At 33.7% G+C, this 18,908-nt stretch overlaps 1 protein-coding gene across 2 annotated transcripts in view; it reads left to right on the top strand.

The window, feature by feature from the left end:
* The window catches only part of LOC128990628 (uncharacterized), a 41,657-nt gene extending 22,772 nt beyond the window's left edge, over positions 1–18,885 (top strand). The window contains exons 2-6 of one of the 2 annotated variants that reach the window (XM_054413102.1): positions 9,989–10,194; positions 11,147–11,282; positions 12,784–12,917; positions 14,111–14,354; positions 18,653–18,885. In XM_054413102.1, coding sequence (XP_054269077.1) covers positions 9,989–10,194; positions 11,147–11,282; positions 12,784–12,917; positions 14,111–14,354; positions 18,653–18,717 — 785 coding nt within the window. In that variant the 3' untranslated portion in view covers positions 18,718–18,885. The other variant, XM_054413101.1, reaches the window with a different exon arrangement.
* The last annotated feature ends 23 nt before the right edge of the window (positions 18,886–18,908 follow it).

The raw sequence follows: 18,908 nt of genomic DNA, 5'->3' as shown, positions 1-18,908 counted from the left end.
GAAGTTTGCACATTGCACAATACATACTTTTGGTCGAGTTTTCGTCCACGGGGCGAGCTCTCGTAATGTTTATATTTCTTCTGTTCTTTCCTTTTGAGCAATATAATTACGGGTTAGGCATATAACAGTTACCGTCACTTTCGAACTTTCAGTTATTGTAGAAGTAAATAGACATTTAAAATATTTATATGTTCCGTAATCCGTGAGTTCAAAATCCGTATTAGTTCTTGATTTTGTGCTTTTTTATTATACGTTCTGACATAATAAAAATTAGAGAAAATGCTTCATCCTCTCAAATATAATGGATATATCTCTTAGATAGAGTAGTTGGAATCATGCTTACACTGATGATATCAATGATGCTGATATCAGTGATAAGACCGGTGTCAGTGATTGCAGTGAAAGCATGTCAGATATGGATGAACGATCAGGTGACTGTTGTTTACTGGAATTAGACTGTTTGCTGACTGACCAATGTTTGGACACCGAGTGTAAACTGTGACAACCTGTGTTTTGAGGTTACAACGCAGAGTTAAAAGTCTCGTAATCAAGCAAATAAAAACTTCTTCTGTGAGACGAGTACAAAACAAACAGCTGATAAAAAACAATACCATTATGATTCAAGGTAATATAGACCAAACAACACAAGTAGACTTCTGATCCCATTGTATATTAGCTCGTTTTTCTTGTCTAGTTCATGTTGGTGACACTGATCGCTAGTGTCAACGACATTTTGTTTATATTATTTTGGAGTTAATTTAACGATTTGTGCTATACTGTTTGGTTATATAACTAGAAGAAGAGTTATTATTTATGATTGGATTGTTCGTTTTTTTTGGGGGGAGGGGGGTAAACGAGGTTTAAAATTACTGAAATAGCAAGAAACGTATTGTAAACAAAACACAACCTCTGCTTTGTACCGGACGGAACTAACAATATAATTGCCTTCAGCTGATCCATAAGGATGAAAATCTACTAAGGTAGTATGTTTTATCAATGTTAATATCTAGAAAAGTACGATCACAGTCACAGACATAAATTTGTATTTAACACTATTAGTTTTGTGTTCCTTATTAGTATGTATTAATAAGCTCCTGGCGTAAAACTGAACCCATTTAACATGGATATACCTTTTTAGTTAGAACTTACTGGAAAGACATTAAATACCCTGGTATATTCATTGAAAACCAAAACAAGTTTGCATAGAGTGGATAGCACAGGTTGAACGGAGAGCAGATTTCGTCCAAACATAACAGATTGTTAAGTAAAATAAGAGACTCCCAACGGTTGAATACGTTTGTCAGACCGGATAAATTTAGCTTTGCTGTCAGTTTTTGCTCGTGGAATCATATATTCTGACGCGTCCGATTTGGACCAACGTCACGCCTGGAATGAGTGGTAGGGAGGGGGGGGGAGTTCTCTGAAAATGTTTGAAAACAAACTATTTGACAGAATATTGATTCCGAAACACTTTACCTAGTTTATTTGACTGTTCAATAGGCGTATGTGTGCACAATGCATTGTAAATCTTTAGAACACTCTTCTCTTACACGTATTTAAATATCAGCACTCTTTCTGTGGTAGATATAAATTAAAATATAATATTAAATTAAGAAATTCAATCGCAGCACTAAAAATGGTGTTAATTACTAATTGTTAAATTTCTGAGAACATATAGATTTAGAATAAGCGTGATGAATTCGTATAACAAAATTATTTTATGCATATGTCACATTTTTACAGTATAGTTGAAAACTACTGTCTTTTCTAAGTAAAGTAGTTAAATGGTTATCGGTAGAAAAGAATCTTTAAGCTCATTTAAAGGTGGTGCATAGTATACTTGAAGTAGCAATTGTAGCCATCATGGTTGAGAATCGTATAAATCCTCTGACTGATGTGGTACTCCGATTATCATGCAAGTTTGATCCCCATTTAATTGGCTCACCACACAGTCAACTCTGTTCTCATTGGCTGATTATGAACACTAAATATAATATTCTTAAGTTTAACTATTAGATTGGAATATCCCGATGAACTGAATATTTTATGTGAATACAATGATATATTATTTAAATATAGATATAAACCAGAACATAACTTTAGGGTTTCTATTTTTTACATTACTATTATTATTATTATAATTAAGAATGCTGATGATTTAAAAAATGAGAAAATGCGGTTTCAATATATTTTCAAAGCCTTTTACCACTGATAAGCGAAACACAAGTTTAAATACTCTTTGGGAGTTTGAATCTGGAGTTTCACTGTAAAGTACCCTACAATACGGTTATAATAAAATTGTAATTATAAAACTATAATTTAATATATTGGCTAAGACAACAAACTTAGAACGAGAAATACAAAGCTGAAAAATTAAAATGTTGGAATTTTCAAGAAGGCATAAGAATGTTTATAGTGGTAAATTAACCCGTAAAAACAAACAAACAACAGTTTGTTGCTAAAGTTCGTAGGCCTATAATCAGTGTTATTAAAAGATAAAATTGTTATTTTTGCTTTGTTAACCAACACACTAAAAGTGCGGTAGTTTTTAAGATAAAGGAACAGACAGTTGGAAGTTAATCCCAGGTGACGTTAAAGTTTGGTGGCAAATCCGTCAAAGCAAATATTGCTTTTAACTTCTAAAGATTGAACATGTCCCTTCCACCCTCAAATGGGATAAACGTGTTTTGTGCTTTAATCTGTCTCCGATAAATCCTTTTAAAACAGGAAATTATAGTTGCTACAAAATAATATGATGCTGTGAGAATCATTTGAAACAATACAATAAATATATTTCTCCACCTATACCTATGTTTAAATGGTCAAATAATGCAGATAAAAATCGTATTGTGCTCAAATGTAAAGTACCATGCGTTTAGCATTATGTTTGCTAGTCCATAGTTATGTTCATTTTGGAGAGTGATAAATAATTTTTCATATTCCTCAAATTTCGGGTTAAACAGACGAAAAGTTGTTTTGTTTTTAAACATTTTTAGTAAGATGAAATAGTTGTTTAGTTTAGAAATGTGTTTCGTCAAACACTTTGTTTACGATACAAACGGATTTCAGCTTACCAAAATAATGGTAGATTGATTAAAGCATACCAATTAGCTTTAATTATGTAAAACTCTTAATAAATCATTCATATGGAAGGATTAAATTAGTTGAATTCCTTATTTTTAAAATTCAAATATAAAATATTTGATAATCATTCAACGATTTAATAATGTTTCATTTTTGTTTAAATTGTCTTTATTTAATTTAATTATAATAAAGTTTATTTTTAAGATTATAGTTTTAGTATATTTAAACATTAGGAAATAATACTGAAAACTGACAAATAAAAAAACCTATTTCCAAGAAGAAAAAAATGGCTCAATCATATGAAAAATGTGTTTTTACGTTTCACAAAATAGTATTATAAATTTATGACGCAAGCGAGTTACATGAATCTCGCTCAAGAGCTTCTGATGCAACTGGAACCATTTTCCGCGATATTAAAAATAAAGTGATATTAATGGCGCTCCAGAAAATAAGCAAGTGCACTACAACATTTATGTAAATGTTACAACAGCAGTGCTCTTCAATGATTCATTTTGTTGGTCAATGCAAAATATTTAGCCTACTGTTAATAATATACAGATAATATTAATTGGTAAAACCGATTATTGAATATTCGTTGACTAATTACTACGGTACTTATAAGCCTAGATGTATCTATTACATTACCCTTTTCTTTTATATTCCAACACATTTGGGCTATTGGTTTTCACATGGATATGTTTTTTGGGTAATGATAAAAGATTATTTTATTTACCATCCTAGTTTTAAGAATTTAATTATATTTTATTGCCTTCGCTGTTTTAGAGTACAGTTCTTGAGTAGGTAAGATGTTCTTGTCAATCTATGCATTATGCCAGCTTGTGTGGCATATTCAGTGGATATTCTTAAGGTCTCTCCTTATCACTAATACTATAGTGCATACTGTACAAATATATTTACACATGCGTTTAATATGTTTGTTTTAAGTGTTATAATATTACCGGTGATTCAAAGTAAGCTAACTCAGGCAAACAGATTAAAAATACAACTTAATGCCATTAATTATTTCTTTATTAAATAATGAAAATATACAGAAGCTTTGTAACAAGCTGCTGCTGCAAGCCTTGCAAAAACATTTAAGATGTAAATGAATTTTTTAACTATTTTATAAATGATAGAAAACATAATTTACTAACACGCCTTAGTAACTCAGTATTACTCATATGTAAAAACAAAGAAGACTAGGTTTTATTCCATTTTGTATACATTGCCGTTACTCTACTCTGCAAAATATTTTAAAATTAATTTTTAGGTGATATTTTTTTCTTGGTATTGGTCTCCGCTTTAAACTTTTGAATTTAGTATAGTCCACGTTTTAGTATGTTACAATTTACACGGTATTCATAAGCACTTACTTATAACATCATCAAGTGCCGATATAAGCCTACACCATAATAGCCCTGTATAATCCTACATCAATGACACTCTTATTCCACATCATGGCGTGATTGAGTATCTCATTGCGGTAGAACAGCGTTATTGAACTTAATGATACTACTGTTAACTGTCCATTACCACTTTTGCAGAATATCACTTTTGCCAGTTATTTCAAAATTATTTGAAAAGGCAATGAAAATTAGGCTAGTGTCTTTTATAGAAAATAACAACCTTCTATTTAGTGGCCAACATTATAGAACTTGCAAATATTAAAAATTACTTTTCACCACACTATGATGTTTTTGGCTGTATTACATACGTTAATTGGTGGCTGAAAGTTACGTTTTGCTGGCCATGCCAGCTGTCATCGTAATTTGGGGACCGAGCAGGTTTTTACAGGCCGGGGCCGCAAAATCAGCTGTCCGCTTACTTACTTAAATCATGAATGCATTTTAAATACACAATCAAAATCCATAGCATTGCAATAGAATTGTGTTATTGTCACTGTTTCCTAGCAACTATTTATTTTTATTTTTGCTGATTCCTTAAATTATTTCTTCACATAACCTTAAAGTTGTAGTTGTGTTGACTATCAGTGTGCATTATTATAGTGGTGAATAGTGGTAATAGGGTATAGTGTGGTGAAAAATAGCGTTCGTACCACGGACCGAAATGGTTTTGCAGCTCTCGATCGATTTAAGTTCTCGACTTCGTCTCGAACTTAAAAACTATCTCGAGCCGGCAAAACCTCATTTTCGGCCCTAGGTGCGAAATATACTATACCATCCAACAATCTCAAAATAAACAAAAGTAAAACTAATTTTATATCATTTTCAACTAAGCAATGCTGATTATTTTGGATTCCGATGAAATCAAACAAGTTGAAAAAATAGATTTTTTTAGGTTTAAAAGTTGATAAACATCTATCCTGGCAGGACCACGTTGATCATGTTTGCTCAAAGATAAATTCAGGGATATTTGCTTTGAAAAAGATGTCATATCTATGTAATATCAATACTTTGAAAACAATATATCATTCTCTTGTCCATAGCCACATTTCATATAGTATATCTTTATATGGAGCTACATCTAAGAAAAATCTTAATGGAATCATAAAATTACAGCAAACGGCATTAAGAACAATGATGGGACTAAAAAATGATGAATGTGTTAAAATTAATTTCAAAAATGTTAAAATACTAACTATGTTTGCCCAATACATTTTTGAAACTGCTCTCATAGCGAAAGAAAGCATATAAGATAACGCACAATTATGCACAAGAGGAAAAGCCCTAAGAGAAAATAGTCGCAACCATCTTTTATTTTCAAATAAAAAGCCCACCTGTGCCGGAAGAAGGTTCTTACGGTTTCTTCCAAATCATTTAAAACCCATTGGCAACATCAAATTTAAAAACAAATTAAAAAATTATCTCATAGAAATCGCTCCTTACTCCATTAAGGAGGTCTTTCCCCAATTAACCTAATTTTATTGGTAGTTTCTTAGTATTATATAAATTGTAATTTTAGCTTATAACTGTATTTACTAGGTTAGGAATTTGACACTATTCAATGTACAATGTACAATTATTGAATAAAGATATTGAAATGAAATGAAAAAAATACAACAATAGTGTTGTAAAAATGATACTCAACTTTAAAAAGGTTTTTATTTGATCATATAAACAAAATCAACTATCCTATAATTTTAGTTTTTATTTAGTGGTCTATTTACTTTTTTCAGTGGTACACACTTTTGAAAACAAGTTATCGTTCTAAGGTTCCTCACGTTACTCAGGGTTAAAAATAACATTATAAATGAAGGAACAAATAAAGAAAAAAGCTGGGGGAGGAGAAGGGTGATTAGAGAATGTCTAAAAGAAAATACTATGGAAGTTTATGATTTAATTCGGAAGTAATTAAAACCAAAAACTCACTATTTCTTTTATATCAACATTTCACAAGCATATTTAATAGACTAAACTATTACGTACCTCGTCTTGCAGTTCAAACATAGAGTTTGAAGTCCACTACATATGTTTCACCAAATATGGCATTCTGAAGTGGTGACAGAAACATTTGATCCAAATTGGAGTCTTCAACATATTATTTCAAATACAAAATATTTACATTGTGACACGCAAAATAACTCAACGAATAAAACATTTAAACACGTAGGCCTACAACACATAACCTGGCCAACGGTACTGACCCATATTTTATATCAATATACACCAATGAAATATTCTTCACCAGAAAGCAACGCACAAGCGATATGTTCAAAGCCTAAGATTTACTCAGCAACAGAGAAATAACAAAGTAAATGTGTGTGTAAAAATGATTGCAATTTTAAAACAAACATAGCCGTTGAAGTGAACGCATTTGGAATGGAAAATTTCCATGGAAAATATAATTTGTTGCACAAAGAGATTTTTTACTCTATAGGAGTGAAAAAGGAAGATAAAATACCCTGAATTCTGTTAGTGGCTGTAATAGACAGTCGAAGTTTCCAGTTAATATCAGCGATCGCAGCGGTCGAGGTTCCGGGCATTTGACACAATCGGGACACAGCCAGGCTTAATTAAATTGGTGGAAACGAAACACGCCGTATTTTTACCTTGTAAATGCTTGTCACATCGTTTGAAAAAGGTTATACGATATATTTTTCAATACTTAATTAATATATTGCCTTCGTATGTACGTGATTTATATATCAAATCGAAATGCAGTTCGGATGTTGAGTTGGATTATTTTGTTTTTAAATCACCTTCAATTGTTTTAAGGTTAGGAGAGCCTAGCACAGATCAGAGGCTGCAACAGTTTCTAACGAATGGTTTTGTCTTGAGAAAATATTTTTTTACTTTCAAAAATCCAATGTAAGTAAAAAAATATGAAGATGTGTTAATATTAACACGAAACAGCTGTAGTCAACCAACTACAAACCAGGACCACTTGACGGATACAGGTAATTTAAATCTTTTATTGTAAAAAAATATATTCAACATAAAATAGGCTGTGCATGATTAAAATTTAAAACTAGTATTTTCTTGTGACAGTCCTACGTAAATTGTCCATTTCATCCGCCATTTTTATGATAGTAGACAACCTATTGTGTATACAGTACCTTATAATACATATTCCGTAATTGCCTAGTAAAATGAATCTCTAACAGTGCATCATGACATGATAGAGTGAACCATAGTGGTAGTTCGTTGCCAGTGGTTGACCAGTCTCATTAAACTTAATGATATTACTGTTAACTATCCATTACAACAACCAGTTATTGAGGTTTCATCACATAGAAACGCAGTAGTTATTGTTTTATTCTGCTTCTAAATCACACAACCGATTATTGTTACTGTAATATTTACGATAGTTCAAATTTCTCAAAATCTCCCTAGAACGAGCTGGTCTAATGGTGGAGCTTGGGGCTTCGGAACCTCAGTTCCCGGGTTCAAAACCCACTAATCACCAATTTTATCGATTGATAATATTACGATCCTCCAAGACTAGCATAAAGTATTGTGTTAAACAGTCCCAGGCTGGAACCTAGCGTCATAAGGAAACAAGGTTCATTTTTACTATAGTTTCTTTGTTAAGGTCCATTGATAATATTACAATTTGATTACATATTTTTTCAAGTTAAAAACCTCGTTGCAATGGTATACTTGGCACACATTATTTTAATGTTTCTCCCAAACCAATAAGAAGTCCAGCAGGCAGGTGTCCACCATCTCACAACATGCATTTCTGTTTGGTTGGTTTTTACCCCGAGTCAAATTTACGGACGGTTCCGACTTGGAACCACGCCTGGGACCAGGTTGGGAATCTACTTCATAAAAATATTTGGCTCTAACCCAAAATATTCCTTGCATAAACATATAAGCTTCCCTATAAGCACGAATAGTATATCACTAAGTGAGCTTTGCCATTAGTTGCTGTGGTTACCAAGCTCGCTAGTTTGTTTATCGTGTATACAAATAGTTACTATAAACTCTGAAGCTGCATTGGTTATACATCTAGTTGGCGATGTTCAGATATTGAATTTCTCATTTGGGTGCAGAAATGCTTCAGAAATATAATCAGGGTCCATTAAAAAACATAATAGATTTTTAATAGTTTACAAATTACACTAATATGATGACTCATTTTCTCTTTTAATGAATACTATAATAATGCAGTAATACGAATGAAATAATTTAAATTCAATGTGGTCTTACGGTAAAAAGATTATAGAGTGATAAAAACATTATAATTTAATATGAATCATTTAAATAAAAATTTAGACAATTTGGTATTGATATTATTTGCATAGACGAGTAATAATAACAATGGAAATGCCATTGTAATTTCAGTATTAAATGCTCATAACCCATTTTGGTATTTACATACTTTTGTACACATTGAAAATCTTGGATTGTGTGGACATTTGAAGTTGCAGTTAGTTTTCAGTGTAGCAAGTTATATGTACTGTAGAACCTAATAATGAATGATGTAAGTTAAAACCACATAAAATTAATTATGCAATTTAACTTCATCCAGAACCAATAACTATTCACAGTTAACTCTCCTAATTTTGTGTTCGCAATGTGTATGTAAAATAACTATGAAATCTATTGATAGAACATTTCGTTGGATATAACTAGGTATTATAACCAGGTTATAATTTAATCAAGTAACGGTACACATCTCTTAAAGTGATCTATCCGTCCAAAATGTTATCTTTTTCTCGAATAATATACATATCATTCAGTCCTTCCTTAGAAAGATTGATTGATATTTTTCCTACTATCTCTCTAACGGGACTTCTAATAACCCTATACATAAAACCTTTCCTGCTTGTTTAGCTGTAAGCTGTAAGCTGTAAACTGTAAGCTGTTTTTTCTCACAAAAGCCACATAACTAAACGTATTAGTATCGTTACAGAAACGGTATACCTTTTACGTTTACTGATCTCTGTATAATCTTTTGTTTGCGAAAGACTGTTATCTCAGTTCTTGTTTAGTTTTATTATCAAGGCGACTTATTGTCTTCGAAAGATAAACGCGTAGTTGAATTGGCAAAAGTAACGAAGTTTCGAACTTGCGCAGCAATTTTCTAATCCATCTTTGATGCAAACTACTAATCAACTGTATTGAAGTTACGTTTGTATTTTTTCCTAGAATGATCCCATAAACATATCTGAGACACCGGCAATTCAATGACACGCTTTCCCCCGAAAACATAAATTCGATAGTAAACTTTTACTTAGGAAGCTTACCCTCAACGTTATTTAGTATTACATAGGTTTTACTAGTCTGCGGGAATCGTTGGTCTCAGAGGCATTGCGATATATTCCACCAGGTGTTTTTAAACTTCTGGATTCGTATTTAACTATACCTTATTAAATACTTACGTTATTTAATTTTCTCTCGCAGGAGTTGATGGTCTGAGAGGCATGAAGGCATATTCCTCCAATTGTAGTTCAACAACACTTTACTAACCTCTTACACTTACGTTATTTTCTCCACAGGGGTTGGTGGTCTGAGGGATGTAGAGATACGCGCCCCTATAGCAGTGTCTCCCGGGTCCTCCGCGACCCTCACCTGCAGATACGACCTCGAGGGCGACCCCCTCTACACAGTCAAGTGGTATAAGGGCCGCCAGGAGTTCTTCCGATACGTGCCTAAGGAGCTTCCGCACACCAGGGTGTTTCCTCTTCCCGGAGTCAACGTTGACGTAAGTTCACATCTCTCCCAAATCAGACCATTAAATGTCTCAGTATGTGATAAATATCTCACTGTGTAAGGCACTGACGAAAGGTCATTGACTTTCTGCATCAGACATTGGACTAATATTTCGTCCAAATTGTGCTTGTTCATTCGTACAGATACAAAATGTTGTCTAGGTTTAATTATTGAACAATCTGTGCCCACTGGGTGTAAGCCAAAATTCTTGGTTACTACGACAAAGATTATTTCGAAATAGTATAATTCATCACCAGGGCCTAAAGTGACCCATTTTGACCCGAGCTCAAGCTTCATGATTGAGGTGAAGGACGTAAACTGAAGTACAGCCAAAGTTACGTATTTGTTTTTATATTGTGTTACTTTTTTGTTTATGTTTATTGGTAGAATATTATGGCTATGGTAGATGTGTTATTATAGATGTGCTATAGCGTACCGTAAATTATTAAAAGAACCAATTCCTAAGCCATGTCCTCTCCCATTGCAAACGCAAAGCACGAGTATAACTTCTGTAAGCATTTTATACTTGAACGCCAACCCCGTACGAAGGACGGGTATCATGCTAGTAGATATGGGTTTGTATACCACTGCTACTTTAAAGCAGGAAACTTATCAGTACAGTGCTTTTGAACAGGGACCACAGGTATTTGGTCGTGCGGCTGTTCACCCACATTATCAGGTGCTCGTTCGATGTAATTGTGAAAGAATATAAATGCTGATATTTTATTATTTAAAATTAAATATTTTTCAGTTATTCATGAAACTAGGTATACCTACATCAAACATTTCATTATTTCATTCATTTTATCTAACTAGCCTATTTCACGCTTCCAATTGATACGTATGATATGTATTACTAATAAAATATGGACAGGTAATATTGTCCTTCACGAAGAAGAATGCTACGACTAAAGTAATATGTAAGACTTTATTTTTGTTGACAGATAAGTGCGTCGGGCCCAACCAAGGTAGTTCTGAGAGACGTACAGAAGTCCCTGTCGGGGAAATATCGCTGTGAAGTGTCGGCGGACGCGCCCAACTTCCACACACAAGTAGTCTCCACACATATGCACGTGATACGTAAGTGTGTCTAGTCATTATTTTTAATCACTTCAAAATCAGTAGCCTAACCTTTTCCTGTTGAAATATTTTGTGCGTTAGTTTTAGGACTTTAGGATTTTGTTACTTATTTAGGAAGCGTAGACGTAATTATGGCTTGTTTCAGAGACGTTTCCGTGTCAGTTATGAGGCAACATCTCTGGCCATTTTACAGATTTAAAGTAAAATAGGTTCATAATCTGTTGAAAAATCAACTCATCTCTTTGGTCTAAATAACTATGAAAAAGTATTATATTCCTTAAAACGGCAATTGAATCAAGGCGTTGTAAAAAAATACGTAAAATGAATGTTCTTGCTTAGAGTGAGTTTGGAGCAATATTCAGTCGGTTGCTCAGTCAGTTGTGCGACGGACTTTGTTCCATGACAATAATTTTTTGGGTTCAGACCTTGCTTCCTTGCTACATTTTATCAGTCCAGATAAACTCTTGTACTGTGCGAATTAACTTACCCCTTGCTTACCTGATGCATCCTAAGCAAGGATCAGAGTTCAATGTAGATGCACATAAAATAAACAGGCAAAAATATGTTTCCTATTGTACAGTAACCTAAGCAATTAAACACTCTACCATTATCAGAGGCAACATTGCAGGAATTGCAGCTTAAAACACCTATTAGTTTGAATATTTGAAGTCAATCAATCCAACACTTATCAATTTACCGATTTCTTCTCGATGATCAAACCGGGTGCTTTTCAAATTTTCATTCTGATATTTTATTCCTTCAAAGGCTCTTTAATTTGATGAGGAAATTAAGGTGTAATTTATTCAACCATTAATTAAAAATATACCCTGCTAAGTCCTGTTATTTATGCACAGAATGAGACAAGAATATGCTGCTTGTAAAACCAAGACCGCTCCCTTGATAATGTTTAATGCCTCATTAGTTTCGTTTCTGCCCGGTTTGTAATTTGCCGCCAGCTATTGAGTCAATGTTCTGCTCCTTTCTTGCAATCAGGTTAGATTTTTATAATTAGCTTAGTTAGCCTGTTTTTTTGTTAAACTAAACGCCCATGAGTTTTTTTTTATATATATATAATCCCAATTTGTTCTCCTTATATACAGTGTTTAGTGCAGTTTGCAGATTGAAACTTATCGTGCTAGAGCTTAAAATAAGTGTTCACTTGTCAACTATAATTAGCAAGTAAATAAAAAATATCATTTGTTTGCGTTTATATAATAACCAATACTAACGGGTGGACAAATCAGCTTTTGAAAATTTCCTCCAGTTGAGACTCGACACCCTTCATGTACACTCTAGTTCATGTAGGTCTAATTTTTTCATAACCTTATTAATGCGTTCTTTGTAAACATTGACCTAACCATTGCAACAATAGCTTACTTAATTTCTTCAAAGTTGACGGGGTTTACACTATCGAAACCCGTGGTCCGTTCGAGAAGCAAAGGAATCACTAGTCACCAGATATTTTACATTACAACAGTTTTACATGACCTCTGTATTTCAGGCAACCTGGAGGGAGATCCTCGCATTTTACTGGAGAAGATGAGGTACAGTGTAGGGGACACGCTGCGAGGCAACTGTACAGCGCCCCCTAGCAGTCCTCCAGCGAACATAACCTGGGAGGTGAATGGTCGTAAGGTCAGTGTTACGAGAAAACATGTTGAAAACAAACATACTAAAGAAATGATACACAAAAGTAACATTAGTATGCACCTTAAAGAAAATTCAATGTTTTCAACTTCGTTGCGTTTTACTCATAAAAACCACTGACCTTTGGAGAAGACAAGATACAGTAATTAACTCAGCTACACGGAGCCCCAAATCCTAAAGCAACACAGTTAATTAAGCTCTGTGTAGCTTTGGCTTAGTTTATGTTCCAAACTTATGGTTAATCTTCTCTGGCCACTGTAACAGTTTTTGTTTGAGCTCACTTCAAGTTTAATATATTTAATACAGTACTGTAGTGTTAAGAAATCACTGGTGTAGGTTTATGTTCTGAAAAGTGTCACCTGTGAAATGGCTTATACCTATTTGGGAAATTCGAAAAAAAAAACATTATATGATTTCCTCATGGTAGCGGAAATATAACATTCAATTAATTTTGTTACTATGTCAGAACTTTTTGTAACCCAATTACGGTTTGATGTCCTATAATATATGATATGAATATGATCTGATAAATAGCTACTAGATAAATAGATGAATAGAATTAAAATCAAGCAAATCAATTGATTACTGTGCTAGTAATCAATTGATTTGCTTGATTTTAATTTAGTGAATGCCATAAATACTACCTTTTTGCCTGTTCCCCTCAGGCCACCTTCAGGAAATGTTATTGTAATATATTTACGTTTACCCTATGGCACAAAAAATTATAATTAATTAAGAGAATCGCGGATTCAGGCCTACTTAGTCTTAACAACTTTTCTTGTGTATTACAATTGTATTGTAACAATTTTACGTTTAGTAAAGTAGACATACCACCTATATAGACCAGGTGAATGATGGAAATTATCTGGTATGTACGTAGTTGAATCGACCTCTACTGCCACATTTCTTTTTCTATACTCTGGTATATGGCATAGAAAGTGTCTTTTAGCTCGGCCTTCAAACAAATTTAGCGGATTCGACAAAAATGACTCTCTGACATAACTGCGCTCTGTTGGTGTAACTTCCTAAAGGTGAAAATCTCGAAATTGAAATGAAATGCCTTATTCTAGCAATAACTGAAGTTATCACATTTTGTGCTTCAAATGAGAGTGAAAAGAGTGATTATTTCAATTTGAGTAAAAGAGTGTCTCTACTCGTATAGTGAATCAATTGATTTCCAGGCTCCACCGAAGAGTATACGCCACATCATTTGGAGAAGCAACTTCGACGAAGACTCCAAGTCGTTGACGATAGCGGATCTGGAGTTTGAGGTAGACCTGGGAGTGATAGAGAGTGGCGGAGGCAAGCTGGAGGTCCGATGTAGAGCGGACGTCTACGGAGCTTACATCACCGAGGCCAGAGTACTGCTAGTAGAGGAGCGGCCTCGGCTGGCCTCGGTGCTGGGGACCAGGGACTCGTCCACAGGTGAGGCCACAAATGTCATACAAAGTAGGACGAGGATTATATTGCAAAATATCTAATTAATGAAACGTCTTACTTTGCCTTCTAATTTTCTCAATAGTTTTATCCACTCCGGAAAACAAATAAACCAAATTTAGGATTGGTTTATTTTTCTTGAAAATTATCAACAGGAAAACTATACAGGGTGTTGAAAATGTCTGGAACCAACATTATATCTGGTGAGTGGTTAAAGAAAAACAACTGATATTTTGTGTACGGATATACTATGGTTTTACCTATCTTTTGGTGCCTTATGAAATTTTTTACCACTTATAGGGAACGTCCTGTGGAGGATGCAGTAAAAAGTTTTAATGGAAGCCTATAGTAAATGATACATCATTTTAAAGGCAATTTTTTTCTGAGTAAGGAGCCACAAGTTTCATCTCAAAAGGACCACCCTAGCGAAAATGGCGACTGTTTGAATTTTTTGAAAATAATTGAAAGCTTTTCTGTTAAAAATAAGTTTATTAAAACAACACAAACAATTTAGTTAAATTTTAAATCTTATTCAACACTTTAAAAGTCATTTTTCAGTTCACCACGTGATAAACTACTGTACTTCGTAACTGGCTTGTAATAGCATTTAAAGGAAACAAATTCGGACCATTTAAATAGCAATGTTTTTAAATTTCAAACCGTCGCCATTTTTGCTAGGGTGGTCCTTTTGAGATGAAACTTGTGGCTCCTTACTCAGAAAAAAATTGCCTTTAAAATGATGTATCATTTACCATAGGCTTCCATTAAAACTTTTTACTGCATCCTCCACAGGACGTTCCCTATAAGTGGGTTTTTTAAATTTCAAACAGTCGCCATTTTTGCTAGGGTGGTCCTTTTGAGATGAAACTTGTGGCTCCTTACTCAGATAAAAATGGCCTTTAAAATGATGTATCATTTACCATAGGCTTCCATTAAAACTTTTTACTGCATCCTCCACAGGACGTTCCCTATAAGTGGGTTTTTTAAATTTCAAACAGTCGCCATTTTTGCTAGGGTGGTCCTTTTGAGATGAAACTTGTGGCTCCTTACTCAGAAAAAAATGGCCTTTAAAATGATGTATCATTTACTATAGGCTTCCATTAAAACTTTTTACTGCATCCTCCACAGGACGTTCCCTATAAGTGGTAAAAAATTTCATAAGGCACCAAAAGATAGGTAAAACCATAGTATATCCGTACACAAAATATCAGTTGTTTTTCTTTAACCACTCACCAGATATAATGTTGGTTCCAGACATTTTTAACACCCTGTATGTAAATGAAGTTTCGGTTTACCGATTTTAGCACTTGGCAATGACATTGTTTATCCCCACCCCAATAAGAGTCTTAAACAATCTAATCTATTTTTTTAAGTTTGCAATGTGAAATTCCTGTTCATACGGGGGGGGGGGGTTAAACTCGGTAAAAATGACTCACGAGTCACGCTGAGCTGTAACATTTTGAACATGTTGATTGTAACATTTGTATCTAATTAAAAAGCTCCACTTTTCTCACTATTTATTCAAAATAACTAGTTGATAGTATTCTTAGCACCAATTTCACAATGGTGCATAGTTAAAGCTACAGAACCTCTTGTTGAGAGGCTTATTTGATATCAAAGGCCACATATAATCAATATTTACGATCAAAAGATTGAGGTTTATGATACTGGTTTGGAAAAAGGTTTAAACACACAATGATCACATACAGAGAATCAAGTATTGGAATCCAATTACTTTTTTTATATCCCACCTTCACATCCTAGGACGCTAGGTTCAAATCGGAACTGTTCTACAAATTACCTCAGGCTAGTATTAGAGGGTCAATGCATTATCAAATGGTGATTGGCGGAATTTGAACTCGGAACCTCAGCTCCTTATCTCCGAGCTTTACCACTAGACCAGATCGCTCCCCATGAATCCAATTATTGGAATCGAACACCCTATGATTATGTAGAATTTCATAGCACAGGAGAGTAAAGTGGCAATATTGAGTTTGAGAAAGATACAATCCGAGTTATGCAAACAGCCACTAAGTTAAAATTGGCCACTATAGATTGATATTCCATGATGCCATTGAGTTGAATACACACTCTGAATTATTTGGTATGATCAAGAAATAAAGTTAGCATTTACTCTAGTCCTAAGGGTCGATTTAAAGTGCAATAGAATGTTAAATGTGTCTTTAGTGTTGAAATGGCTTGAAACTTTTACTACCGTACTTTATGAATACACTTATTTCGTTTTACTCTGGGAAAATTGATTGAATTCAATTAAACAATTAAATTCAAAACTTCAATACAATGAGGTTGAATTGCATATATGATAAGAGAGTAAAATTATTTTATTTACATTCTTTCAGATGATATATTGTCATTAAGTGTTCCAGTAATTTATTTTACTTTATAATAAACCAATATAAGATTGTATAACTTTACAGAATAGGCTTCTAGTTAACCCAGTCGTTTCCTCACATGTACTCGTTCTAGTAACGAAAAAATCCTATATTACAATAAAAGTATAAAGAATTGTGATTTTTGCGATATACAATTTAATCACCCTCTAAAGACAAATGTTCGAAAGGTACAATCCATAATACGAGTTTGGTCATAATGCTGACAAAGTTTGGAGAATTATTTGTCTCATTAAAAGTTTACGCTACGTAGTTTGGATTGCTACAAAAAAGTGAGTTATAGAGTGAGAAGTTTCACAAAAAAGAAACATTTTGTGCTGGAGGATGCAGCAGTAATTAGTGGCCATAAAGCAAAATTGCCTCGCATTACAAGTTCAAGACTTGGCTGTTGTGTTGTTAAAAGTATACGTTTTCCTTGAAATAAATAATTGCTAAGCAATGGTGATACATCTTATACATAGTGAAAATGTATTAGATTAGTTATTTGTAAAATATATACAGCTTATTATTATTTAATAAGTAGGAACACAGTTTTGTATGATGGTGAGCGTGTAATGATTACCGGTTTTAATTATAAATCTACTTAAACTAACTATTCAGGTGCGATCATTTATATTATGCAATAGCTGGGTAGAGGCTGAGTGGTTTAGTAATTAAAAGGTCACCAGTTCGATCCTGAGAAAAGCCAATAGCTTTTTGATGTTAACTAGTCCCAGCTGTCCTTTATCATAAACCGTTATAAACAATGCTGGCAAATAAAACCAGGTTATAGTCTTAGTCAGTAACAAAAATACTCATTTTATTACCCACTCATCCACTACTCACTCATATTTGGGTTGAAAAACGATCTTTGCCATCCTAAACAGTTCCCGGATACCTAAAACAAACCAATCTTTAGGTAAATGCCTCTGGACTTTCATACTTTTCTTATCATCGCATGATTTAATAAACGCTTTTCTATTTAAATTGGTAATTAGCAAACAAATGCTAAGCTAGTCATTGTGCGCCAACTTTTCCCTTATTTTACATTAAAAAACGTGGCATTCCAGGAATTTATAAGGAGACCCTTTTGAACTTAGTTTTGTTTAGAAAATGTTAAATGCTAAGTAGAAACGGTGGTAATTTAAATAGGAAATTGTATTTTTGAATTTAGGCTATACAGTTAAATCTACCACTATTTTGAAATTTAAAATCGGAGCATCTTTATTTTTTTTCTTACATATGATTCTCCTTATTTTAAATATACACAATGTTTCATAAAGATCCGTTTGGAAAATTTTAGGATAAACATGTTTGTGAAAATAAATGGTGGATATAGTTTTTTTTGGAAAACTTGGATTCTAGATTCTCTTTTTATTTTGACACAAACCCCGTATCCTGGAGGTTAACTGAAGACTTACGGATCACTCAGTACAATATTGTTGACATGAAACTTATATAACGATAACTAATGTATATTTCAGGGCAACACCGCACATGGTCCATCAGTTTATGGATGTTACCTCTGACAGTGCTCATGGCGCGGTATCGGCCTGCCAATGTGTCATGTACATGCCATCTTATGTTACATTGTATAACGATAACTAATGTATGTTTCAGGGCAGCACAGCACATGGTCCATCAGTTTGTGGATGTTACCTCTGACAGTGCTCATGACGCGGTAACGGCCTGCCTATGTGTCATGTACATGAACCATCTTATGTTACATTGTATAACGATAACTAATGTATGTTTCAGGGCAGCACAGCACATGGTCCATCAGTTTGTGGATGTTACCTCTGACAGTGCTCATGACGCGGTAACGGCCTGCCTATGTGTCATGTACATGAACCATCTTATGTTACATTGTATAACGATAACTAATGTATGTTTCAGGGCAGCACAGCACATGGTCCATCAGTTTATGGATGTTACCTCTGACAGTGCTCATGACGCGGTAACGGCCTGCCTATGTGTCATGTACATGAATCATCTGATGTTACCGTGACCTTCACGTGATTTGAAGGGTGTATATTTTTACTACCATTGATTTTTATTTTTGTATAGATTCTATATTTGATTTTGTATTATATTGTTGTCTGTAAATAGTTATCAAACAATACGAACAATAACTGTATGAATGAATAAACAT

This window comes from Macrosteles quadrilineatus, unplaced genomic scaffold, assembly GCF_028750875.1.
Source record: "Macrosteles quadrilineatus isolate MER2022 unplaced genomic scaffold, UCM_ALF_1.0 Scaffold_3__2_contigs__length_128488019, whole genome shotgun sequence".
Lineage (NCBI taxonomy): Eukaryota > Metazoa > Arthropoda > Insecta > Hemiptera > Cicadellidae > Macrosteles > Macrosteles quadrilineatus.
Note: the sequence above shows the minus strand (reverse complement) of the source record. Positions and strands in the feature narration are given on the sequence as shown.